General features: G+C 41.0%; 1 protein-coding gene across 4 annotated transcripts in view; it reads left to right on the top strand.

Annotated features, from left to right (window-relative positions):
• The window catches only part of fbxw11a (F-box and WD repeat domain containing 11a), a 69,012-nt gene that overhangs the window by 6,432 nt on the left and 35,654 nt on the right, over nucleotides 1-26,926 (top strand). Inside the window, exons 2-7 of one of the 4 annotated variants that reach the window (XM_034181134.1) lie at nucleotides 375-479; nucleotides 8,345-8,413; nucleotides 17,115-17,334; nucleotides 23,534-23,720; nucleotides 23,954-24,044; nucleotides 24,750-24,887. In XM_034181134.1, the coding sequence (XP_034037025.1) occupies nucleotides 375-479; nucleotides 8,345-8,413; nucleotides 17,115-17,334; nucleotides 23,534-23,720; nucleotides 23,954-24,044; nucleotides 24,750-24,887 (810 nt within the window). Of the gene's footprint in view, nucleotides 1-374; nucleotides 480-8,344; nucleotides 8,414-17,111; nucleotides 17,335-23,533; nucleotides 23,721-23,953; nucleotides 24,045-24,749; nucleotides 24,888-26,926 lie in introns of all 4 variants that reach the window. The other 3 variants (XM_034181133.1, XM_034181136.1, XM_034181135.1) reach the window with 3 other exon arrangements.

Below are 26,926 nucleotides of genomic sequence, written 5' to 3'. Positions count from 1 at the left end.
GCTCTAATACTGGTTTTTCCCCCTCACTGTCCTCCCCCACTTCCCCTCTTCTCTCCTCACCTTTGATGGTTACATGCCCACCTCTCCATTTTCAAACTGAACCCTGTTATTTATTTATCCATCATCTCTTTATTGTCTTGTACGTTTTTCACACTTCATTTGTCCCGTTCCTGTGACTCCTTGCCACTTCCATTCATTTACCAATCCATCCCTCCATTCATACACTCACCTCCTTTGGTTTGCTCCTCCCAACATCCCCCATCAACCTCTTTTCCTTTACTTTCCCCTCTCTGATCGCTCACTCTACCAATTCTCTTCTTCCCTCCTTGTCCACTTCGTTCTCCTCCTCATCCCTTCCTCTCTCTTTCACACAGTGCTCTGTGCCTCGCTCTCTCTGGCTGGGCTGCTCCTCGGTGGCTGAGAGTTTGTGTGCACTCAGGTGCCTGCAGAGCATCCCCTCCACCCGGGCTCACAACCAGGTTCTGCCTCTCTCCTCTTTGATTCTGCTACTCCTCTTCCTCCCCTCCCTTTACATCTCATCTCCTCATCCTTCACTTCTGTTTCACCACTCCTCATGGCTATTCATTCCACCGCGATGTGGGCAACACTCAGTCATCAACCTCACCCACTTACCTACTCACCCTATGTTGTCGTTTCCTCCCATCTGGAAGCACACAACTCTTAGGTTCTTCTCTGGCACTTCCTCAGAGTATCTCTGCTTTAAAGCCACAGTTAATTTCAGGAGAGCTTTGTGAATGTGTATCTTTAATTTGGGTAATATTATATGCACACAGATGATAAGTACTTAGATGAGTAGTTTATTTCCTCAGTAAATTGTGGCATTTGAGGAAGTGTATAAAAGTACCAGAGAATAACCTGGCATTGAGGAGTATTGCTTTGTCCCCTTTTAGCTGGAGGTGTGAGGGTCGTGAGGGGTCCTTCCTCCAAGCTTTGAAAGGCGACATGCTTGCTTGCCTGCTTGGCCAAAGCCTGGTGTGTTTTTAATCTCTCCATTTTTCTTGCTCTGCATGATCATCAACACCAGTAAGCCCATTCTCTTTTCTTGTCCTGTCTGCTTTGGCCTTGGATACTGACCTGTTCTTTGTGTATTTGTGTGGTTGTGTAGGCAGCAACCACTGCTGTGTGTTCTTAACCTCCTCCACATAAAGCAGAATGCATTGGCCAGAACTGCAGAATTAGCATGACAACTGCATTAATGAAAACCCAAAATTGTTAACACCTCACTGTATGTGCAGACCTGAGGGCATTCTAGATTTTTTTTTTTTTTTTTTTTTTTCTGAAAGATCTGGAATAGATGAACACCATGTAGTGTCAGGTACAGATATCGGTCATCTTGTTTTTGTAAAATGGGTGTAAACGTTTTTGGAGAAAAGCACAAACAGATGGGCTTTAAGACGAGGAGGCGCACGGTGTAGTGTTTCCACCTACACAGCCAAAGTCAAGGACCTTGGCTCAGCTATCACGTGTACACACAAGTATGAAATGGCACAAACACACTTCCGGGTAGTGGTTGCGTATGTCCTGTTTGAAACGTTTTATGGACTGTGAAGAGGCAGATAGATAGGCCACAGATGCTCATAACAAAGTTCAGCACTGAGGAGTTACACTAAACTTGTCTTTTTTTGGAGTGTGTCACAGACTGGTGATAATGTGTAATTCCAAATACTAACACATTTGGGAGAATAAAGTAGTGATCGACATTATGCCATGTATGATGGCCTGGTGCAATTTTTGAGGCATCTCTGACCATTTAAGACCACGACATTTCATAAATTACTCGCCCAGTTGGCCACCTTAAGTACAAGCAGCTGCAGCTCAAGTTCACCCCTCTTGAGACTGATGAATAAAAAAAAAATTCTGTCATCTATCATTTCATATGTCACAATACATGTATTTGTATTGAACCATACGCTGGGCTCGACAATAGCACTGGTCCGATGGCCCGGCGGCCTTTTTTACATGTTCCGGGCCACCATGGGCCAGTGAAGTTCATATTTCACTGGTCTGTATGGGCCAGTAAGAATTAAAATAGCTTTGGGCAGATTTATTAGTCTAATGCCGCGTTCACACCGGGCGCGATCAGATGCTACAAATTCGCGGGGGTCGCGTGGCAACGGACGCGCCTCCTTCACCCGGTGTGTCGCTCTGCTTTTGCTGCGAAAATTCGCCCCGGTGCGTCATCAAATAGGAGGAGCTTCCATTCAGCTCGCCGGCTCCGGTTATCAGTCAAGTTAACATGACGGACCTTGATCACACGGAGCAAGTTGTTGTGGAAAGCTGACAAACGTCATGAGACATTCCCAATTCAGGCAGTATCATTATTTGCTGCAGGAGCTGCGTCTGGATGATGGCTGCTTTCAGCGGTCCTTCTGCCTCTGCAGGACCCAACTTGAGGACCAACTGTCCCGTTCACGCGCGCACATGTAAACAATTAAAAAAAAAAAGAAAGAAAAAGAAACTCCGCTCCCGCTGCTGTGGGGCTGCTGCTCCGCCAAAAACTCTTGTCATAGTTGTGAAATAAAGGACAAAAGAGACATACGTCCTGCTCACAGGCTGCTACCAGAGACAGGACATGTTGCACCACTTCGCAATGTTGGGAACATTGCCGAAGTGCAGACAAACTTCGTCTGCAGGCGCATCTTCTGATGTGGCGCAAATTTCGCTTCAACATCGACGCGTCATTTTCGCTTAAGCAAGATCGAGCGCAGTGAATATTATGAATTTCTTGAAACCTCCTGCCCCTGGGCAGAAACCAGGAAAGCAAAGGAAAGAACAGCTATCACCCTCAAAACAAACACAGAAGAGGAAGGCTGCTGATGCTGAATATGAGAAGAAAAGGGTGAGGAAAACTTGGCAAACTTCCTGGAAGAAAAGACGGCCATAGCTGGAGCGTGATGAGGAGAGTGAGGTTGTCTTCTGTGGAACTTGTAGGGCCATGCCAGAATATGCTAACAAGTAAGTATAAATATACCATGTCCTGGTAGACAATGTGGTATGATTTCATACGCCAGTTTAAAAGTCTAATCAGTATGCCCTTGTGGAAACCCCACGGTGACAACATTAGCAAGGGAACTTGGTTTATGAAATTTAACATATTAATTTTGTAAATGATCAAGAAATAAATTTATTTTTGTATTAATGTCTGAGTGTTGAAAAAATTTCTATCAGTTACCTACCGACATTTTTTTTCAAAGTTTACTCACTTTAAGGTTTTTATCATGTAGTATAAGAATTTTGTGTTTGTTTTCAAGTGTTTTTACATTAAGGAAACCCAATTCTAATGTCTGAGTGTTGATTTAAAAAATTCTTATCAGTTACCCCACGGTTCGGCACAGGCGTGAAAGTATGGGCCAGTGATATTTTCATCCGGGCCAGTAACTTTCAGATTCTACTGGCCCTGTGTGCCAGTGCATAAATTGCCTTATTGTCAAGCCCTGATACGGTACACACATGACTGTTCGGTGTACAGAACTGTACCCAGAATACATGGTATTACTCTGCACAATATGACTGGATTATGCACACATGCATATTTGTTTCCATAAGTCCCTGAAATCACTCTTCACGGTTCATGTCCACAGACTGCACCCCTCTAGTTTCATGCTCTGTGCAGGAAACCGTGGCCAACCCTCAGCCTGCTCTGTGTTTTGAGGTAATCAGAGGAAACGGCGCACCAACCGGTTGAAGCAAGTGACAGCATAATTTCTACCCAGAAACTTTGGAAGCATAAGTGGAATTGGTTAATTTACCTTTTTGTTCCAAAATATGAACCTGAAAGCGAAAGTTTACTGATCTGCAATTTGTGTTGAATCATTTACTGATCTGCAATTTGTGTTGAATCATTGTCCCCAGGTGAGGTCATTTCAATCATCCGAGTTTATGGCCCAGACACACGGCACTTAACGAAGGGTGATGAAGCCCTGACGAAACAAGAAATCTGGACTTTCGTTGACTGTCGTTGGCAGCGTTTAACCTTCACGCAGCTTCGTTCCTGCAGCTGGCGCTTTGTCAGGATTTTTAAACTGTTGAAAAATTTGAACAAAGGGCAACAAAAACCTCAGTTCGTCTGTATTTCGTTTTGCTGTCGTTCTTGATGTTTTTTAATCGTTTGTGTAGTTTTTGTAATGTTACTGTTTAATTTGACTTCGTTGGAGCAGCTGAATGTTTTCACACAGTGCACAAGCCGGTTTGTGAGCACTGAGGCTGCTGCTGCGTTCATGTACCGTCAGAAATTACAGGGCAAACTCAGCCTGATTGCTTGGATTTTTTTTATCTGTGGGGGGGGGGGGGGGCAGCTTCAATGGGCTCAGGCACATTACATAGGCCAGAATTAATCTTTTGTGTGGATATAATTAATTATTTTGCCACAAGCAACTGTTGAATTTGAAACAACAAAAAAGTTGTGTAATTTCCGACGGTACTGATTGCAGCATCAGCGGCAGTAGGAGCTGCTGCGTGCGCTTATTATTTTGCATTAAATATAACAATATGAGTGTAGGAATGACAATCCAGTCCTTCTGTACATGTAGCAACGGGTAGATGAATCAAAATGATGATATAAAGAGCTGTTCTGCAAGGAAGAATTCACGTTGTGGATCAGTGATCAGCTGGTGGAATAACTGCACGAGTCAATGTGCGCGTTCGCACGCACTGATTAATTTACTGCTCTGATATATTCAATCATCTTTACACTTATATTTATTCTCCCTTTTGACAGTTTTCTGTTATAAATCAATATATATGGCTTAGAATATAATACAGTGATACAGCAGTGACCACAGCAGACTTTTTTTTTTTTTTTTAATTGGAGCACGACGGAGCGCGCAGAGTGTCGACAGACAGTGTGGATTCTGATGATGATGGAGATGATCTCTCTTTTGTTCTGGACAAGGAACCAGAGCAGGTGGTCCATCGACATGCACACAGATCTCCACAGATTCTGTTTGCAGTTTCTCCAGGACTCAGGCGCTATGAGCTCCGTCCCAGCGCCGAGTACTGGAGCAGACACACACTGCTCCAGCAGTGGCTCCAGACGCGTTTAGTCGAGATCGTGAGCTTCGGTTTTGTTAAGTTCCTCTTTCGTCCCTTTTGCGCTCTTGCTTGCAGACTGTTCGATGATGAAAGCTCTTTCGTCCACCTTTTCTCAACGAATTGTGATGTTTTTTACTTTTTCCCTTCGTTCAGGAATCGTCATGTGCCGTGTGACTGGGCCATTAGACAAACAAATCCACCAGCTTATGACAGAATTTGACATTTTTAATATGAATTAGTGTAAAATTTCACGGACGTGATGACTGCTAGACAGTGACACTACATACAGTGATTTCAAATATGTACAGAGTGAGGTTGTATGAGATGGCATCATTTGCGCAAAAATAAAACAAACCTAAAATGGACGCAATACTGAACGCTGTCTGGCTCAACAGGTTGCATGACATGAAAAGAAAGTAAAAAAAAAAAACAGTTTGTAAGCTTTTGCTTCAGCCTACACCCTTTCAGCTGCGCAATACTGGGAAATTGTTTGAGTTTTTGTTTTCTTTTGTTTTATATTATGAAAGATTCTTTTGTTAAGTGTGTGTGAGTGAGCCAAATAAAAATTCATTCATTCAACAAAACACAATGTGCTGCACAGTAAACCCATCCAATGCAAATGATGAGCTGTAATCCAATTTGTAAACACACACTCATCTTCAACCGCTTAGTCCAATTAAGGGTCGCGGGGGGCTGGAGCCTATCCCAGTAGTTATAGAGTTCGAGGCGGGGTAGATCCTGTCACAGTGCCACAAACAGACAAACAAACAGTCACACCTACGGACAATTTAAAGATTCCAGTCCACCTAACCTGCATGTCTTTAGATGTGGGAGGAAACCGGAGCACCCGGAGGAGACCCACACAAACACAGTGAGAACATGCAAACTCCACACAGAAAGGCCACATGCGGGAATCGAACCCATGACCTTCTCACTGTGAGGCAAGTCCTAACCACTAATCCACCGTGCTGCCTCCAGTTCGTAAACATGTAATGAAAAATGTTTACATATATACTTTGTCTCACAGTGCTGAAGGGCTGACAGTAGCTCCCTGCTGCTCACAGATTACAGCTACTTTTAAAGATTTGAAGAATTTTCGAAAATCGAATTCGTACCGAACTATGATTATTGGACATCTGCCATTTAGACTCTTTGCTTTTTTTCAACCTTTCTCGTCACTTTCATTTCCGGTGTCGCCGACCGAACGGTCCCCCCTAAAAATCGGCCCGCCCTGTCTTCACTGTGCATACGTCATTTTGGAGCTCAATAGTGTCATTTCTGAGCGTCCGTCAACAATTCACTGATTATCACCTCATTTCTGCTTAAAACTGCCCTCCAGTCATCATCTTTCTCAGCGACAGATATCTGAAGCTTTTGTACAACAATCGTTTCCACATAAATTCAGCATTATTTCATAATAAATGACAGGGGAAGCGATCGGAGCGTCAAAACAGCTGCTGCGCCTACATCTTTTCAGAGCATCACTAATGGGTCGCCAATTATTGCCTGGTTTTCTGCTTAAAATGGCCTCGTTTCTGCTTAAAACTGACTTTAGAATGATTTAAGAGGTTTTACCTTGTCATGTAATGGTTAATAATCACGTTATTCCCTTTGATCGCTTTGGGTGAAGAGACTCAGTCATGCTGCTGTGGTCTCAAATGACGCATGCGCAGTGAAGGCAGGACGGACCAATTTTTAGAGGGGACCGTTCGGTCTGCAACACCAGTCTTGTATCATTTTAGTGTTTTTGGCACCGCTTGGTGCACTTTACACCTTCCAGTCCATCTCATTCTCACGACAATTTTTGTGCTGAAATATTCAGCCAGCTCGTCTTAAGCCTCAAAGTGCAAATCGATGACCAGGGAACATAGCGAGGCAGCAGCGTCTCGCCGTTTCAAGTTGAAAACTTCCACATTTCAGGCTCTGTTGACCCAGTAAGTCATCAGAACAGAGAACTTTCAGAAGAAGTCGGCATGAGGAGTTTATTCGGACATTCCATTGTTAACGGACATTTTGTAATGAAAGAACGTGCGGGCAGAGTCGCATGTCGGGCCGGACCCGACCGCGGGGGGTCGCGACAGGAAAAGCACCTCAGTTGGAAACCTTAACGGGCAAGTTGGAACATGCCCAAGCTGTTAAAGTTTCTCAGTTACTCACTTGTTGAAAGCCATCAAAAGCCGCCTGAATTTTACAAATGGTTTTCAACATGGAGGTGTTTTTCCTGTCGCGGCGCACACAGATTTGCCGAGTCGTCACGGAAACGACTCGGCGGATTTGCGAGCACGTCTTTCATTACAAAATGTCCTTAAACAGTGGAATGTCCGCATAAAGTCCTCATGCCGGCCTCTTCTGAATCTTCTCTGTTCTCTCACGACGTCCTGGGTGAATTAAGCCTTAAATTAGGATGTTTTCAGGTTGAAACAGGCCGACGACGGCGCCTGGAAGCGCTGCACGACGTCCCGGTCCGTGGGAAGTCCTTACAGCGACAGAAACACCCCATAATCTCTCATCAGCCGTTTAACTTTTCACCGAAAACCAACTTAATTTCTCGAATAGTGTCCACTCGGATATTCCTCACAGGTCCAGAAAAATTTTTGATAAAGCAACGCGCGCCGTCTCGAGCAGCGTGTGAAACAAAGGAATTCAGCCGAGAGGGCGGGACCACATCTCACTCAAGGCCTGCCCACAGTGAAATGACATCACCAACACGCGTGAAAAAACTCACGCATGCGCACGAGGGTTCAAGCATGATTGGTGTAATCTCACGTCATTCAAATCCATATAGTTAAAAAATAAATAAATAAAAGGGTCGATTTATTACCTAATAGACCTTATATATATATATATATATATATATATATATATATCCAGAGATGGTTGGGATTCATTTACCTCTGAAATGATCACTCACCCCCTTAAGCCCCTGTATATATTGGAAGGCGACTATCTGATTATAGTTTTATTACAGACATGCCTGTCCTGCTGCCAGCAACATACCTAAGATGCTAAGGTTTAATTTCCTGTGCAGACAACTTGAGCCACATCAGACATACAAGTTGATATACTTCACTTGTTGCTTCTTTATCTTTGCTTTTTGTGTGTGTTCATGTTAATGTATGCACGCCTCAGAGGTCATGGTAGATGCCCTTCCTTTGGCTGTGTTTGTGGCCCTTTGTGTCAACGCTGTCTATTACACTGTCCAATCTCAACTGTGGCTTGAGCAGACTTCCAGAAAATAAAACATTAATCCATAATGTTGTTTTCTTGTTTGTTTTTTCTTTCTTTTCTTTAGAACACATCAGGGATGGAGTCACAGAATCTTGTAGATGATCTCTCACCAAAGAAGAACACAGTTCTCAAGGTGAGATTTTAATTTTCTGATGGTGAAGATAATCTATGACCACCACCTTGTAAATTTGACAGTGTATGAACTGTTAACTGTTTGTCACAATCTGTTGGATTTGATTTTTACCTGAGCTCATCAAATATGGCCATTGGGTATTGCAAAGACTTTGTGTCTGTCTGTCTGTCTGTCTGTGCTCAGCACAAGTCCATTCCTATTACTACCACAGTCTTCAAATTCACAGGGGACATTCTTGGACTCAGACCTTGGACAAGTTCAAAGATAGCTAAACTTGACCTATTTTAAGAGGTTCAATTTCAATTGATTTAGTTTATATAACGGCAAATCACAACAAAGCTGCCTCAAGGTGCATCACACAAGTAAGGTCTAACCTTACCAACCCCTGCAACAAGCATACAGGAGATTAAAAAGTTGCATTCTGTTTCAGTTTGTTCCGTTTTGTTTTTGAGTGGCGGGGGTGCCGATGGTCAGTGGCTGGTCTTTCCAAAACTGCTTCGTTTGTGTGTTTATATACATGTTTCTTATATATTACGTACAACCCCAATTCCAATGAAGTTGGGATGTTATGTAAAATGTAAATAAAAACGGAATACAATGATTTGCAAATTCTCTTCAGCCTTTATTCAATTGAATACACCACAAAGACAAGATATTTGATGTTCAAACTGATAGACTTTTTTGTTTTTGTGCAAATATTTGCTCCTTTTGAAATGGATGCCTGCAACATGTTTCAAAAAAGCTGGGACAGGGGCAACAGAAGACTGGGAAAGTTGATGAATGCTCAAAGAACACCTGTTTAGAACATTCCACAGGTGAACAAGTTAATTGGAAACAGGTGAGTGTCATGATTGGGTATAAAAGGAGCATCCCCAAAAGGCTCAACCGTTCACAAGCAAAGATGGGGCAAGGATCACCACTTTGTGAACAACTGCGTGAAAAAATAGTCCAACAGTTTAAGAACAATGTTTCTCAGTGTTCAATTGTAAGGAATTTAGGGATTCCATCATCTACAGTCCATAATATAATCAGAAAATTCAGAGAATTTGGAGAACTTTCTACATGTAAGCGGCAAGGCCAAAAACCAACATTGAATGCCCATGACCTTCGATCCCTCAGGCGGCACTGCATTAAAAACAGACATCGTTGTGTAAAGGATCCTACCGCATGGGCTCAGGAACACTTCAGAAAACCATTGTCAGTTAACACAGTTCGTCGCTACATCTACAAGTGCAAGTTTAAACTCTACCATGCAAAGCGAAAGCCATTCATCACCAACGTCCAGAAACGCTGCCACCTTCTCTGGGCCCGAGCTCATTTGAAATGGACAGACGCAAAGTGGTGTGGTCTGATGAGTCCACATTTCAAATTGGTTTTGGAAATCATGTACATCATGTCCTCCTGACAAAACAGGAAAAAGACCATTCAGACTGTTACCAGCGCAAAGTTCAAAAGCCAGCATCTGTGATGTTATGGGTGTGTGTTAGTGCCCCTGGCATGGGCAACTTAAACATCTGTGATGGCACCATCAATGCTGAAAGGTACATCTGGGGTTTGGAGCAACAAATGCTGCCATCCAACCAACGTCTTTTTCAGGGACGTCCCTGCTTATTTTAGCAAGACAATGCCAAGTCACATTCTGCACGTGTTACAACAGCGTGGCTTCATAGTAAAAGAGTGCAGGTACTAGACTGGCCTGCCTGCCTGCAGTCCAGACCTGTCGCCCATTGAAAATGTGTGGCGCATTATGAAGCGCAAAATACGACAACAGACTCCAGAATGTTGAACAACTGAAGTGGTACATCAAGCAACAATGGGAAAGAATTCCACCTACAAAGCTTCAACAGTTAGTGTCCTCAGTTCCCAAAAGCTTGAGTGTTGTTAGAAGGAAAGGTGATGTAACACAGAAGGAAACAGGAAACATACCACTGTCCCAGCTTTTTTTGTGTTGCAAGCATCCATTTGAAAATGAGCAAATATTTGCACAAAAACAAAGTCTATCAGTTTGAACATTAAATATGTTGTCTTTGTGGTGTATTCAATTGAATATAGGTTGAAGAGGATTTTTGAATCATTCTGTTTTTATTTAAAATTTACACGTCTCAACATCATTGGAATTGGGATTGTAAAAGCAAGCCAAAAATAAGCACTTTCAAACTGAAAATCCTGTTTTTGGAATCTAATATTGCCTCTGAACTTATTTACAAGACATTTCGCAGATGTTAGCATGGTGACGTCACAGGCTGGTAGCTTGCTGCAAAACTGTTTTGTGTGTCAATATATCCTCTTTGTCATATATTTTATAAAAGGGATAAACATTTCTAAAACTGAAAACACTTGTTTTTATAATCTGATAACACCTCTGGAGTAATTTATAAGACATTTTGTGGTACTAGTGTGCACACTAACTTCCGCTAACTTCCTAGTTAAATTTGTCTCATTAATACCTGCAAATGCACAGGGTGATTTGCAAATATTCTTTGTCTTACACAACTTCCACTCTTGTCAAAAGCTCATGTTTACACACAGTCCTCCTGTAGATGCAGTTAAAACGTAAATATTGTTTTTGATTGAGGGGCTTTATTGAAGATGTACAAATTGTACGTAAGACAATAGGATCTTAATAATTCATTAAACAGCTGCAAATTATAAAGAACACAATGCTCATACGGTCGAGGGTATTTTAACATTGCATTATATTTTTACTCAGCAGTGCATGTCTTGGGGTGCTTAGTCTTCATCAGCATTTATTTGCACCACCATTGCAATCTGATAACTGCTCAGCTTCCTCTAGACCCACACTGCCCTCCACCTTGGTCGGTGCATATCACTGTTACATTTCATGTGTTTTTATAGCTGACATTCTTTGCCACTTTGATCCTGGAATCTCTCTGGAGTTGCTAATATTTTGCCATGCAGTCACTTTTTAAAACTATATTGTACACCTCCATCATATATCTACACATATTACAAACTTCTATGGTATTGTTGTCACTTTTCTGTTGACATCAAATACAGTAGTTAGCTCACTGGTTGCATATTTGCCAGGACAACAGTGGTAGACTCCAGAGTTTGGTTGAACTTGGAGTGGAGTAGAACAACTTGTGTTGTACATGACTTACTGCGGTCCCACACCTTTTATGAGACATCACTTGTCTACCAAGACACTACCTCCCACCGTGTATGCACCCTTGTACAGGGAAAAATGCATATATATTGAATTGCTGAGCTGTTATTGACATGCACAAAACCCCCCATTTTATGATGGTCAGAATCTGCTCTCTGGCCTCAGTGATTACTGATATGAGTTGTGGGTCCATTTTGTTGTCTTAGACTATCATTAGGGCCAAGAGAAATGTGTGTGTTGCAAATAGTTTGACAACAAAATTAAGGCAGTGTAACCGCATTACAGAGATGTGGCCTAATGTTATTGGAGATGTACAGACAGTATGTTGCGCATGGAATGCATTATTTTTATTATTATTATTGATTATTTATTTATTGGTTAGTGTGCATGATGTGCAGTATTTATTTAGTTTTTTACATTAAAAATGATGGTTCACGTTATGGATCAAAGAGAGGTTGGTATGTGTAACATTTTTGTGTCACTCCTCATATACATTGAATAAGATGCATATTTATATGGCCTAATTTTATACAGGACCACTTGAAAGTCTGAACCCTTGGAGTTTTATGCATTTTCAGTTAGTCTTTTTTTTTTTTTTTTTTTTTTTTTTTTAATTAGGACGTTATCCAAAAATTTCTAAATGTCAAAATAAAAACAAATCTCCACAGCAGAGGTTGCTTGGAAATGGACTAAAAAACACCCATCTTAGCTTTCATACCAAATAAAAATAAATAAATAATTGGTTAACTCAATCAGAATTGATCTGCAGTGGACTTAAGTGGTTAGGTCTGGGTTATATTAGTGGTGCCATTTGTGTATCATGAGGTTGGAGCACCACTGTCAGTGGACTGTTTATATTGTGCTTTTCTATCTGATACAGACATAATTTTACAATGATGCCTCTCTCTCACATGCAAAGGCACACACACACTCCGGTCACCTGGGAACAGCTTGGGAATTAAGGACCTTGCTCAGGCACCCTGGGGCCTCATGTACATAGGCTAACGTGGACTTTCTATTAAAACATGACATACGCCAAAACCCTGAATCTGGCGCAAGCACAAAAATATTCAGATGTATCAAAGTGTGCGTAGGCATGAATCCACGCATGTTCTGTTTGTACATCCCACTAAACGTTGAATTGAGCAGGGATTCCCCACGACATCACATCAGACAATATGAACACAGAAAAGAAATTATGCTATAGATGACTGGAAATTACATGGTGACATGCAGGGACAGTTTATTCGGTACATTGTTAAATGGATTAATCATGAAACTGGAAAAATGTTAGTGGGAGCTGCGGAGCGTGTGTGTGTGTGTGAGGCCGACATGCAAAACAGCACGCACACACTGACATTAAAAACATGAGGGGCGCCTCTGCTGACAGTGTGACGTTCACAGTTTACAGACACGTTTATTGACAAATACGGAACACAGGAAGCCTGTTAAGAAGCTCTGAAGCTCACCATCAAGCAAAAAAAAAAAAAGACATTAATAATTATAATTAAAAACATATTTGAATGCGCACATGCCCAAATGTGTCTGCTCTGGTTACACGAATAAGCTGTTGAAACACAAACAGCCCCCATGACGTGCCGTGCCAGCTGCCTGATGCAAATTTGCACATCACATATGATTTGAACATTGATGGAATGAAAATGTTTCCTATTAACATAAACAAACTCAGTTAACAGCTCTGATTACATTTGGGAAACCGGCTCTTGCTGCAAAATGCGCTGTAATGTTGGAATGTACCTGGATGACTTTTGGATGATTGCGTTCCATTCAGCTGATGTGGCTCAGCGCAAGCTGGCACACTCCTGACTCATCAGCCAGCTTATGCTGGAATGCCCTTGATGCCAGGATGCCCAGCGTGGTCAGCACGTGTGTGCGCACAACCCCAACCCTGGGTCCACATCGTATTGCGCTCTGAGCCAGCTGCAGTTCTGTGCGCAACTCCAGTAACGGCGGCCTTCGAAATCTGTTTATGAGCAGTTATCCTCATTTGGAAGTAAGTCCTTGTTCCCTGAATACATGCTCACGTCAGATTGCACCATTTGCAAGGTCCTCTAACAACGCTAACAGCCACTGTTAGTGCCATTTTACTCATCACTTTGCACATGCTTTTATATCCATCCATATAATTGCAAACACGTGGGTGTGTTAATTGCGCATCACTGTCACTGATGTGCACGTCACTCTGATGACTTCTGGTTTTCACACTATTAACAGTTCCCAGCATCACCTTTACATGTCCACATTGGAACAGTAGCAGTAGAAACGTGTGTACGTCAGCCAAGATTATTGCGTGACGCACCGCACATTTCCACGCTCACGTCACTTTTGAGACATTTGCACGTGGACGTGGAGACGGGCGTTTGCCAGGTTTTTGTGCATACGCACGCTTTGTACATGAGGCCCCTCGTGATTGGGGAATTGAACCTATGAGCCTTTAGTCACAAACTCACTTCTCAAATCTTTAGGCCACCGCTCATCCAAAAAATCAAAGATTTGTGTGTGTGTGAGAGACAAATATTCCCTTTACAAATAAGTCAGTATTTGTTATCAATGTGGATTGCATTGAAACAATTGACATACTTCTTGATGCTGCACTGTTGCTGCCTTTGGCTATAAGAAACGCTTTATTTTGCCTTTTTAGTGGAGTATTTTGACATCTGTAAGCAATAACTACTACTTTGGAACAACAGCACAATTAATAACAGGAAAAAAAGGATGTTACTAAATAATTTTGCATTAACTATGTTTTCTGCAAAGTGACTGTACAGATCTTTGTTAATCCTAATTTAGGGTGTTTCAGCTGAATGGAAAATGGTCAGAAACTTAACCATGTTTGGCACAAGCTCTAGCTGCATTATGACAGTAGCCCACTGCCTCTGCATGACTGTGGATTTTGGGAGTGTAAGCAAGTATCCCAGAGTTGTTGGTCACCTAAAGCACAGTGTTGTCAGATGCTTATGAATTGAGGATATTTTCACACTTACAATTTCAGAATCAGAATAGGCTTTAATCGTCGAGTATCCACAGAATACAAGGAATCTGACTTCGGTTTGAGCTGCACTTTCTCTGTGTGGCATGTATAAATATAGACTAAACACTAAATAATTCACAGTAATAAAATGTGCAATAAGAGAAAAAAATGTTTGAAACAGACAAACAGATTGAAGATAAGTTGTACATGAGGTATATGAATTAGTGAAATACAGAACTTTGGACCAATGAGGTGATAGCGTGTTCACATATTGTATATTTCCTTACACACCGGTCTGCCTAGAAATATCACATTAAAGCAAACTAAAACTAGGTATCAGTGCGACATGGTGAGAATTTGGTCACTGGTTCAGACAAACAGGTGTGAAAGCATCCTGACAGCAGCAGTTTGAACTTAAATGGAAAGAAGAGTCAAGTACCCAAATTGTGGGAATAAATTTTTTTTATTATTATTTATTTATTTTTCTCTGCCTCGCTCATGGGCTGCATGGTGGATAAGTGGTTAGCACTGATGCCTCACATCAAGAAGATTGTGATGTCTCTTCCTACCTGGGGCTTTTCTGCGTGGAATTTGAATGTTCTCTCTGTGTTTGCTTGGGCTCCCTCCGGGTGCTCCAGCTTCCTCCTACTTCCAAAGACATACATGTTAGGTGAATTGGAAACTTTAAATTGTTGTGGATGTGAGTGTGTGAGTTCTTCTGTCTATGTGTGGTCCTGTGATTGGAGTAAGAGGATATAGAAAATGTATGAATGTCTCGCTCTCTTGTGTGGTTATGTTTGTTCCATTTTTTTTTTCATACAGAGTGGCATGCACAATTAATAACTGGTCAACAAAAAATAAAATTTTTTTCTTGCATTGACTTTGAGAACTCAGTTTTGGGGTGCTGAATCTGAGCTCAGATTTCCTCTGTCACATCGTTTTATTTGCAATCTGCATGTTGCTCATTCACTCACGAGTTTGACACCACTAATCGTGCACTATCAAGCACTGCAGCTTTTGCTGCCACAAGCCACAAAGTTAGAAAAATGGCTGTTTCCAGACAAAGTAGCATGGTTAAGAAATTTTGTCATTTGTAAACATATGTTTGACTAACCGCAAAAGTTTCTGTTATTGTGTGACAGGTTTAGCAATTTACAGTTTAGTGAAGCCTTTTTGAAGACTTTGTCCTGATTCTTCTTTACGCTAAGGTAGTTAACATGTCTACGACCCATATATATTTTGTTATAGCTGTGGTTGTTTCACTTTATCACCTTAAAGACATAACATCAATACTTTTATCAAAAGAGTGTACCTTACTTATTTCGGAGTACCACTTGGTGACCAGAACAAAGTTTGGAATGCATTTGCTAATGTGGTGTATAACCTTCTTGGCAATAAGAAAGCTGACAATTATGATGCTGGAGGAGCTTCTCCTCCGCCTGTAAGAACTAGAGAGTAGGATGAGCATTAAAGTGCACTACGTGCACAGCCACCTGAGCGAGTTTCCTGAGAACTCTGGCGATGTAAATGAGGAGCAGGGCGAGTGTTTCCATCAGTACATCAGAGTGATGGAAGAACATTACCAAGGTTGATGGAACTGCAACATGGCAGATTACTGCTGGACTTTGATGAGAGATGTCCCTTATGAAGTTCATAAGAGATCAGCTGCAAAAAGAAAATTTATGTTTTAATGTGACTGCTTTTGTGCTGAGATATGTTTGTATGTTGGATTTATGCAACACTACTGACCATTATGATAGTATTAGTTTTTTGTGTATTTTTTGCATGCTTTTGGTTAAAAGCTGAGAATTAAATTCTGTGAAAAAGACACAAAACTAACGAAAAAATTAGATTTTCAGTGGTGCCTTACCCGTGAGGAGGATAATGCTCCAGATTGTATTTTTTTTTTTCAATATACTTCACTTATTTAGTATTTGTATACTGTGGTCAGTAATGCTCAAAAAGGGTGCTAGCATAAGACTAGTTTTGGAAATACATTTTTGAGAGAGTAGCTGTCTTCCATTGCAAACATTATTCCATATATGGGTGTTTAAACACAACTTTTTTTTTTTTCTGGCAAAAAAAATATCAAATTAAAACAAATTGTTTTCATATCTTGAAAGCGTTATGTGATTGGCAAAAACTAACACCAGATTTGGGTTCAGTACTCCCCAAATTACTGTTATTAAATGTTATTTTTTATATATATATATATATATATATATATATATATATATATATATAATATGTGTTACTAAATACCTGGAAAGATATCTTTGCCAGGATAATAATGGTCATCCGAAATTACCTCTGACAGACGAGGGATGTTCCTGTCATGTCTTTGTGACTTCATTTGATTGGAGTATTAAGATAAGAGACAAAAGGTTAATCTGTTTTGCAGTGTTGAAGAAATGGATGAAAGAGTCTCTGTGTGTTAAATGGTCCTTATGCATTTATACAGTACTGTGTGTTAAATAGAACTAAATCAAATGCTTTAATGATAGAAATAACTTGCAGAATTGTATGCCTTGATTTTTTTTTTCTCACATTTAATAAATCTTTTGTATCTCTGCTCTCAGCAGCTTAGTAATGGTCCAGTTGTGGGATCCCGAAAACGTCCATCAGAGGGTAATTATGAAAAGGAGAAGGAACATTGCATCGCCCTGTTTGACCAGTGGTCAGAGGCTGACCAGGTGGAGTTTGTTGAACGTCTGATTTCCCGTATGTGCCACTATCAGCATGGCCACATCAACTCCTACCTCAAACCCATGCTACAGAGGGACTTCATCACAGCGCTGCCAGGTACAAATGCAAATGCACAGTTATTCCTTGGCCATAAAGGGTATAGTGCTGATTTTTAAGTGTTATGTTCTCCTTGGAGTTCAGTAAAGCCAGTTGTTGAGAGATGGAACAGATGCAGCACAGCATGGCATATCAGCCTAAGGCCCGGTTCACACAGCAGGATAAGTAGACCGATACCGGACCCGATCTTCCCCTTCCGACAACCTTAAGGACACCCTGACAATCGTGATGACGCTAAAGATAATCTTGTCAGATATTCCTGCCATGTGTGGTGTGTTAAAAGCGCTCTGATCTGCTCTGAATGATGTCAGGGGCGCTCTGATCACAAATCGGGGATATTCAACATGTTGGGTTGTCTTGGCCCGATATCGCAGCATGTATGGTGTCCTCCGACCACAAACGAGCATGCAGCCTGCTGAATGTGACGTGCAGTCAATCAGAAAGGGAGGTGATGGATGCACGGAGCGGAAAATAAAATCAAAACAGCTGTTCTGACTTACCAGAAAGTTCGGCGGTCGTGCTGTCTCCACTCCTTTAAAGAATGCCTTTTCATTTTGTATCATGTTTTTTCCTCTGTTTTAAATAGTCCACAAAGTATCTCCATTTGTTTACTCTGAAGTCATGTTTAATCTCGAGAGATTTTGCGAGATTTCCTGTCTGAGCTGGAAATGTTCGTGTGTGAAATCTGTTCGTGTGTGGTGGTGGTGTTCTTACCGTGTGGCTGGACACCACACACTATACGACCAAACCTGTTAGATCTATGATGTTTTTGTCTTCATGTGTGTGGTCTCTTGGGTTTTGGAAACGTAAAGATAATTTTAAAATCCTGTCGTGTAAACCAGGCTTAAAGCGGTCGTCCTCAAAAGTCGAGTGACATTGCATGAGGCAGACCACCAAGAGACATTTGGTAACTGCTTCACAGTTGCACTCATCAATGGCTGTGATTGGACAGAGTTCATCCAAATGTTTTTCTATTGCATCACTAGCCACATGATAGTGTTGCACAGAAAAACAGTTGTTGTAGAAACAAGAAATCAAGGTTTGAGTTTACCAGAGTGCTGTATGCACTCCCTACGGCGTAGTTTCTTTGTGCAAATTTTACAGTAGTCATTTATTTGTTTCAGATGAACTGACTGTTTCCTCATCTCATTTATTAATTGTTGCTTTTGCACAATCTTACTTTACTTTGAATACTGAGTAGTTACGAGAGACTGCAGCTGAATGCCTTTCAGCACTCGTGAACTGTTCCAAAGGAGAACCAGGTATTGCGCACGTAACATCGTCTATGGGGTGGCTGTTGCATTCTGTGATGGCTGATCACATTGATGTTATCATTTCCGATTTAATGAGTGACACAAATGGAGCATTACATCCTTGACAGAGGTATAGTCTGGCAGCAACATAGTAAAACACGGTGCGTCAGGGCCCTAAAGACTTAGCCCTCTGTTCTCATGCAAAGGTATTATCATCAGACTCTTCTGTTTATGGACCTCATTGACACCATAAGGTCACGTGTTTCTCAACCTCAAAGACCAAGAGACACTGAAAGACATCACTGAAAAGATAACAGAATCTATAAACCAGTTCAACAGTTTGATCACACACAGGCACACCCCTGACAGCTAAGTCCAAAAAGGCTAGATTAAAGATTAAACTAATTAAACATGAGCACCAGCACTGTCACAAGAAGAGACCTGGGATATTGGCGCATCTTCACACATTGCCTAAACTTATTTATGTTTACTGTATTGGCAAAGGGCTTAATTAATTAATTAAAAGCCTAACAGAGATTGTAATCATTTTCATATCTCATCTTTTCAAATAATACCTCATTTTCTATATTTGTTCCCTGTGGAAACAAAGCTTGTGTCTGATGGGTTTCTCGCCATCCGTTACTCTTTGTGGAGAATGCATTTCGAAACCTGATGTAACGTCCAGACTACTGTGATACAAATGAGTCTCAATCTTCTCAAATGGTATTGCAGATCTCAGCTGCAGGTCTATTTCTATTATTATTATTTTTTTATTATTTTTTTTAATTATATGTGCCACGCCATTAGTCAGTCATGACTGATTTGCACTTTCTTGCTGACATGTTCTGCTGTTGTTTGTTTTGTTTGTTTGCTTGTGCAGTGTGTTGTGTTCTGTTCTACTTTGAATGTGCGGAAGTCGATTTTGAAACTGCATGCACGAAATTGGTTGTATTGCTCTATTAGCTGGTGTAATAAAGCAGGATAAATAAGGCAGTTAATCAATAAAAATGACAGTTAATAAAAATTTCAATACTAATATTTCTTAGTAACTGGAGATGATGACTTCACGTGTAATCATTTTAAAAGAACCAAATGATTAAATCAATTTAAGAAATTAGACAACTTTGCTTTGTGTTCACACATTGGAAGTGTACATGTAAGTGAATTCTATGATCAGACTCATGAGTGCATGAGCATGGAGGAAAGGAGCTGTGCAGTAGTAACAAATAACTGGTTCATATATCAAACAGAGCATCTGTTACTCTGCCCAAATTACATTTCTGACTGTACATTTTTCAAGAGCTGATGCCAATCTTTAAAGAGCAGGGTGGCCAATAAGCAATTTTATATATATTTCAGATAACATGGTAGGGTTTTTTTTGTTGTTGTTTTTTTTGTTTTGTTTTGTTTTTTTTGCATCTGACAAAATACAACAGTTTAGTAGCAAATAAGCAAACACAGACAATGGAGACATGTAAGTTCAGCAATTTGTCTCGAGTAGATCTGCAGTCTTGTCTGCAGAACATTTATTTATTTATTTTTAATAAAGCTATCAACTAAATAACTATTCAAATCAAAAAATAAAACGTGCAACATGTGCAGTTTATCCAGTCCCAGCCACAGAACCCTATAATCACTTCAGAGTTGTCTTGGGGTCTTGCATGGTCACACAGTTTTTGAGAAGTTTCTACTCCAGATGGATTTTTCTTTATAGTTGATGTAAATTAAGTCCTTTACGTATTCAGTGACTTGGTAATGTTTATGTATCAATCCCATGCCTTTTTTTTTCTTTTTCTTTTTTTTAAGAAAACTGGCTGCAAAAGTGATTATTTGTATTAAAAGTGACCCTCATATTTAGTATGTCCAAGCTTGGTAACACATAGGTGACTTCATAGTCTTTTCTAGTGAGGTACCTGTGCACTCAGTTGTTCACAAAATGGCAGTAGTGTCGTATCTGACATTCCCTCACAATGCAAGTTGTATGCATCATCAGAAACTGATACAACAGTTATTTCAGTTATGCCAAATGATTTTCCAGATATCCGGAACTAAAGACATCCACTCAGTCCCTTCGGTCACTGTCTCGAGTAGAAGTCCCACATCCATACCATATGACGGGAAGAACCAGGACCCTAAAGACCTGATCATTCATTCTTTTGACTCCATTTATGGAGCCATAACAATTAAGTCCCTTATAAATGCTTCCCAGGGACATCTTGCATGCTCAAAAGCCATGCTCCCACAGACATAAATGTCACTGCAGAGATAACTGAATTTCTCAGTATGTTTGTCACTTTCATCACATACAGAAATACTTTTGCCTGGATGTTGGTCTTGATCCATGTCTACTGCAAACCCAGACACTCTGACTCCTCACTCATCTAATTATGTGCTGCAATCAGGGCAGTCATTGATTCTACAAAGACCACAGCATTGTTTGTAAAGTTACAGTGAACCTTTCTTCACTGATAAAATCATCCAAGTCACTGCACTAAATGACTTTACCCAACATCCAATCAATGCTAGCACTGAACAGAGTAGGGTCCAGAAAACATCCCAAATGAATTCAATAATTCATTGTGGAAAAAGTCAGTCCTGTCGTGTGCAGTGCGAGGATTGTAAAGCTCCTTTGTGTCCTTGGAAAACATGCTTTCATGTTTTTTTAATGGTCTGACAACGCAAAATTCAAAAGGCCTCCAAAGGGCACAAATGAGAAGTCTTTTGGAGTTTTCACATAAATCAAAATGCAGAGAATTTTATCCTTTATGTCTGCACAGGCCAAATGTGAAAACGCTTTTGTAGTAATGATAAAAATAATTTTAAAATGATCACAACAAAACCTGCACACTGCTGTACGTTTGGCAGATCCACATTCATTGATGCAGTGAAAGAAAGTGGGTTGACTTGTTGGGATGTGCACGTTTTTTGCAAATTGGATAAATGGCAAGCTTTCAGCATGTAACACCTTTCCAGTCTCTTAATTTGGATAGGTCATATCTGACCACAGCATGTGCTGCATGACACTCTCATCACACTGGATCAGTGTTGTGGTGACATCTGCATGTTTGTATACTCCTTGAGTAAAAAGTAGAGGTGTTACACGTTACATCACTTGATTAATTTAATCAGGTGCTGAAAGAGGTTTTTAATACTGTCTGGTTGGATCTCCTAACTTTTATCAACTCTTGTCTTTTAAACATGTTCTGGTTCGACCCCTTCTTAAAAAACCTAACCTCGACTCATCAGTTAGTTATACAGTTAATTATTTTTAGAAGACAATCACATTCTTGAAAAATTCCAGTCTGGATTTATAGTACAATGCAGCACTGTCTCAGCACTTTTAAAAGTACATAATGACATCACTCTTTGTGGATGCAGGGAATCCTGCTATGCTGGTTCTGTTGGATCATACAGCAGCCTTTGATATTGTGGATCACATAGTCCTTGTTTCCTGGTTAGAGCATCTTATTGGCATTCATGGTACTGCAATTAAGTGGTTTAAGTCGTATTTGGCTGACAAGAGTTTTTTCCATTATGATTGGTGACCTCTCCTCATCAATTGCTCCTCTTTGCTGTGGAGTGCCACAGGGTTCTATTTTTGGCCCTATTCTATTTTCATTGTACATGTTGCTGTTGGGGTGGCTTAGTGGTTAGCACTGTTGCCTCACAGTGAGAAGGTTGTGGGTTCTATTCCCGTGGCCTTTCTGTGTGGAGTTTGCATGTTCTCCCCGTGTTTGCGTGGGTTTCCTCCGGGTGCTCCGGTTTCCTCCCACATCCAAAGACATGCGGGTTAGGTAGATTTTCCATAGGTGTGTGTGTGTGGGTGGGTCTGTGTTTGTTTGTCTGTTTGTGGCCCTGCGACAGACTGGCGTCCTGTCCTGGGTGGTCCCCGCCTCACGCCCTGTGACTGCTGGGATAGGCTCCAGCCCCCCACGACCCATAACTGGATTAAGCGGTAGAAGATGAATGAATGAATGATGTTGTCGTTGGAGTCAATTATAGCCCAGTACAACCTGTCCTTTCATTGTTATGCGGATGATCTGCAAATCTATCTGCCTTTGACGACTAATAGAACTAATGCTTTACTTTGTTGTCATTATTTAATTATATTCATGATGTAAAGTAGTGGCTGTCCCAAAATTTCCTTGACCTGACTAATGGTAAAACAGAGACAATTGTGTTTGGACATTCTGGCAAGCTTAATGTTGTACTGTCTAACTTTGGTGTGCTGGCTAATTATTTAAAACTAGCTGTCAAGAATTTAGGAGTGATATTTGATAGCTGTTTGACGTTCAGTCAACAGATAAACAATGTTGTCAAAGCAACTTTTTTCCAGCTACGTGTCCTGGCTAAATTCAAACCCTTTCTTCATAGATGTGATCTTCATATCTTCTGTAATGCATTTTACGCTGGTGTTAACCAGTCTTCTCTTGCATGACTCCAACTGTGACATGTTTTTTTATGTGCCATTTTAAGTTAATTCTATTTTATGTTTGTTTTATTTTTGTCACTTCTTGATGTTTGATTTTACTCTTTGGACACCATCTGGCTGCTGTAAAGGGTTATAGATGTCAATAAATATTGATTGATTGATGTCATTTGAGCATGACTAGAAGTTAAAAGTAACAGAATCCTTGTAAGTATTTTTTTATTTTAATAAAGGGATGTTGAGGGGGCTTTGTCACAGTCAAAAGCCATGACTGCATCTTTAATTTATGAACAAGATCCTCCGACAAAGATCATGCTTCTGAAAATGAAGAAGAATGCATAGGTTTTTGGCCTTATTCTATTTTCATTGTACATGTTGCAGTTGCCCCTGCAAATATGCTTTGCAATGCCAAATAAATGTGATGACAAATGCTTTGAAGTTGTTTTTGACCCCCTCAAGAAAAGGTAAGCTTTAAATACGCAAACACATAATTATCTCCTTGCTTCTCACTTTCCAGCTCAAGGCCTGGATCACATAGCGGAGAACATTTTGTCTTTCCTGGACGCACGTTCACTGTGCTCAGCAGAGTTGGTGTGTAAGGAATGGCAGAGGGTCATCTCTGAGGGCATGCTGTGGAAGAAACTTATTGAACGTATGGTCCGCACCGACCCACTTTGGAAAGGCCTGTCTGAGAGACACCAGTGGTGAGCATGGATACACACATCCACAAAATTAAATGAAGAACCAATAAAGCAATTAACACTGCCGAGGAAATGAACTGGATTCTTGTTAATGATAGTTAATGGTTGAGCATTTTTTTGTTGTTGTTGTTTCTTTTGTTTTTTTGATTTCATGGTTTTAAGAGGAGAAGACTCACAAGCTTGTCTTTTTCTTTCTCTCTCACTTGTTCACTCTCTCGCCTTAATTTCTCTGTTAGGGAGAAATATCTGTTTAAGAACCGCACAGCTGAAGTCCCACCCAACTCGTATTATCACTCCCTTTATCCTAAGATCATCCAAGACATAGAGGTAAGAGATTTCGGTATTGATCATAACGATGTTGTGGAAAACTAACTTCCACCCAACTTTGTTGCCGGAGGTAACAAAAATGCCTCACTTGATTTCACATCTGTTATAAGAACGGCATTGTTATTGGTATCGCCATAGCAGATGGGCATCCCATTGAATCTGGTCTGCATGAGGTTTCTTCCTATAATCAAAGCACCTGAGGGAGTCTTTCCCTTTTATCACTGGGAGGTGATGGTCTAGTGGTTAAGCGTTGGGCTTGAGACCAGAGGAGCCTCGGTTCAAGTCCCAGCCTGACCGGAAAATCACTAAGGACCCTTGGGAAAGGTTCTTAATCCCCTAGTTGCTTCCAGTGTGTAGTGAGTACCTTGTATGGCAGCACCCTCACATCAGGGCGAATGTGAGACATTATAAAGTGCTTTGAGCGTCTGATGCAGATGGAAAAGGGCTATATAAATGCAGTCCATTTACCATTTATCACTGTTGCCAATGTGTTTGCTCAGAGGGTGGCGAAGCGTTCAACTTTACTTGAGTAACGTATGTGTTTTTCGGAGTTTAATAAATAAACTGTCTTTTTTTTTTCCCCTTTTGAACTCTGTGGATTTCTTCTTATCTTGGCTGAGTAAATCTGCAGGGTTCTTCTGTGTTGGCCTTTGAATACCTTCTGATGTGCATTTTATTTTTCTTCTAAACCACTCTTCCCTCCAGACTATTGAGGCTAATTGGCGATGCGGCAGACACAACTTGCAGAGGATTCAGTGTCGCTCAGAGAATAGTAAAGGGGTTTACTGTCTCCAGTATGATGATGACAAGATCATCAGTGGCCTTAGGGACAATTCTATCAAGGTAAGTCTGTAGATCTTTACCACTGTCACTCTCCTTTTCTTTGGCTCCTAATTCTTCTTTTTCAGCTATCTCCATTTCAAAACCACCTCTGAGGTGTGTAGAATAGAAATGTGAACATGTAGCTTTATGTGTTAACAAGTCATGGAGAGGGAGTAAAAACTAAACAAACTAGAGCACCGCACTCGTAGAGCGCAATTTACCCTCTACAAGTACGGTACGAGTGATATTGATAAGATTTTATCTATCAATGTCATTATCCCACTTATTGATCCGATTCCTTATCCATTCCCAGATCAATAGCTCCTGTGAATTTTCTGTGTACTAAAAGTAGGCTTTACAGGTTTTCTATGTCAACAACATTTTGTTGAGTCTTAAAGTAAATAAATATGAAATTGGTCTCTGGACATAAATAGAAATAAACAAAATCTGTAGTTTTTGTCAAAAGCATTTACTTTCAGATATTAATGGCACAAATGTGACTGCATAGCCTCTGAGCTGAGCTCAACCGGCAGGCTGTAATTGATAAAACATGAACGATGTCTCATTTTGCGAGAAAAAAAAGTTTTGGTTTGTTGTCTGTATTACAACGTTTGGAAGAGGTGCCTCTACTGGTGGTTGGCTCTCACTGCGGTATTGTATCACTTCCTGTTCCGGAGCACAGCGGTGTTTTTCTGTATCTGTTAGCTGTTTAATCTGCGCAGTTAGATTGATCTAGTTATCTAGATTACGATTTGTTTCCCAGTGTAATCTTTACGTGCCTTAACTAAAGCACTCCTTCTGCTGAGTCACCTCTAAATTATTTACACATTATTCACTTTGCGTGTTTTTAGGAATCCGCTAGCTTAGCGTAGCTACTAGCTCTTAGCCGATTTAGCATGGCGGCTTCTCCTGTCTCTCCCGCACTTTTCTGCTCTGGGTGTGAAATGTTTAGTTATTCCTCGGCCTCCTTTAGCAGTAACGGTACTTGTAATAAGTGTAGCTTATTCGTAGCTTTGGAGGCCAGGCTGGGCGAATTGGAGACTCGGCTCCGCACCGTGGAAAATTCTACAGTTAGCCAGGCCCCTGTAGTTGGTGCGGACCAAGGTAGCTTAGCCGCCGTTAGTTCCCCCCTGGCAGATCCCGAGCAGCCGGGAAAGCAGGCTGACTGGGTGACTGTGAGGAGGAAGCGTAGCCCTAAACAGAAGCCCCGTGTACACCGCCAACCCGTTCACATCTCTAACCGTTTTTCCCCACTCGACGACACACCCGCCGAGGATCAAACTCTGGTTATTGGCGACTCTGTTTTGAGAAATGTGAAGTTAGCGACACCAGCAACCATAGTCAATTGTCTTCCGGGGGCCAGAGCAGGCGACATTGAAGGAAATTTGAAACTGCTGGCTAAGGCTAAGCGTAAATTTGGTAAGGTTGTAATTCACGTCGGCAGTAATGACACCCGGTTACGCCAATCGGAGGTCACTAAAATTAACATTAAATCGGTGTGTAACTTTGCAAAAACAATGTCGGACTCTGTAGTTTTCTCTGGGCCCCTCCCCAATCGGACCGGGAGTGACATGTTTAGCCGCATTTTCTCCTTGAATTGCTGGCTGTCTGAGTGGTGTCCAAAAAATGAGGTGGGCTTCATAGATAATTGGCAAAGCTTCTGGGGAAAACCTGGTCTTGTTAGGAGAGACGGCATCCATCCCACTTTGGATGGAGCAGCTCTCATTTCTAGAAATCTGGCCAATTTTCTTAAATCCTCCAAACCGTGACTATCCAGGGTTGGGACCAGGAAGCAGAGTTGTAGTCTTACACACCTCTCTGCAGCTTCTCTCCCCCTGCCATCCCCTCATTACCCCATCCCCGTAGAGACGGTGCCTGCTCCCAGACTATCAATAACCAGCAAAAATCTATTTAAGCATAAAAATTCAAAAAGAAAAAATAATATAGCACCTTCAACTGCACCACAGACTAAAACAGTTAAATGTGGTCTATTAAACATTAGGTCTCTCTCTTCTAAGTCCCTGTTGGTAAATGATATAATAATTGATCAACATATTGAT

The sequence above is a fragment of the Thalassophryne amazonica genome, chromosome 11 (genome assembly GCF_902500255.1).
Source record: "Thalassophryne amazonica chromosome 11, fThaAma1.1, whole genome shotgun sequence".
NCBI lineage: Eukaryota > Metazoa > Chordata > Actinopteri > Batrachoidiformes > Batrachoididae > Thalassophryne > Thalassophryne amazonica.
Note: the sequence above shows the minus strand (reverse complement) of the source record. Positions and strands in the feature narration are given on the sequence as shown.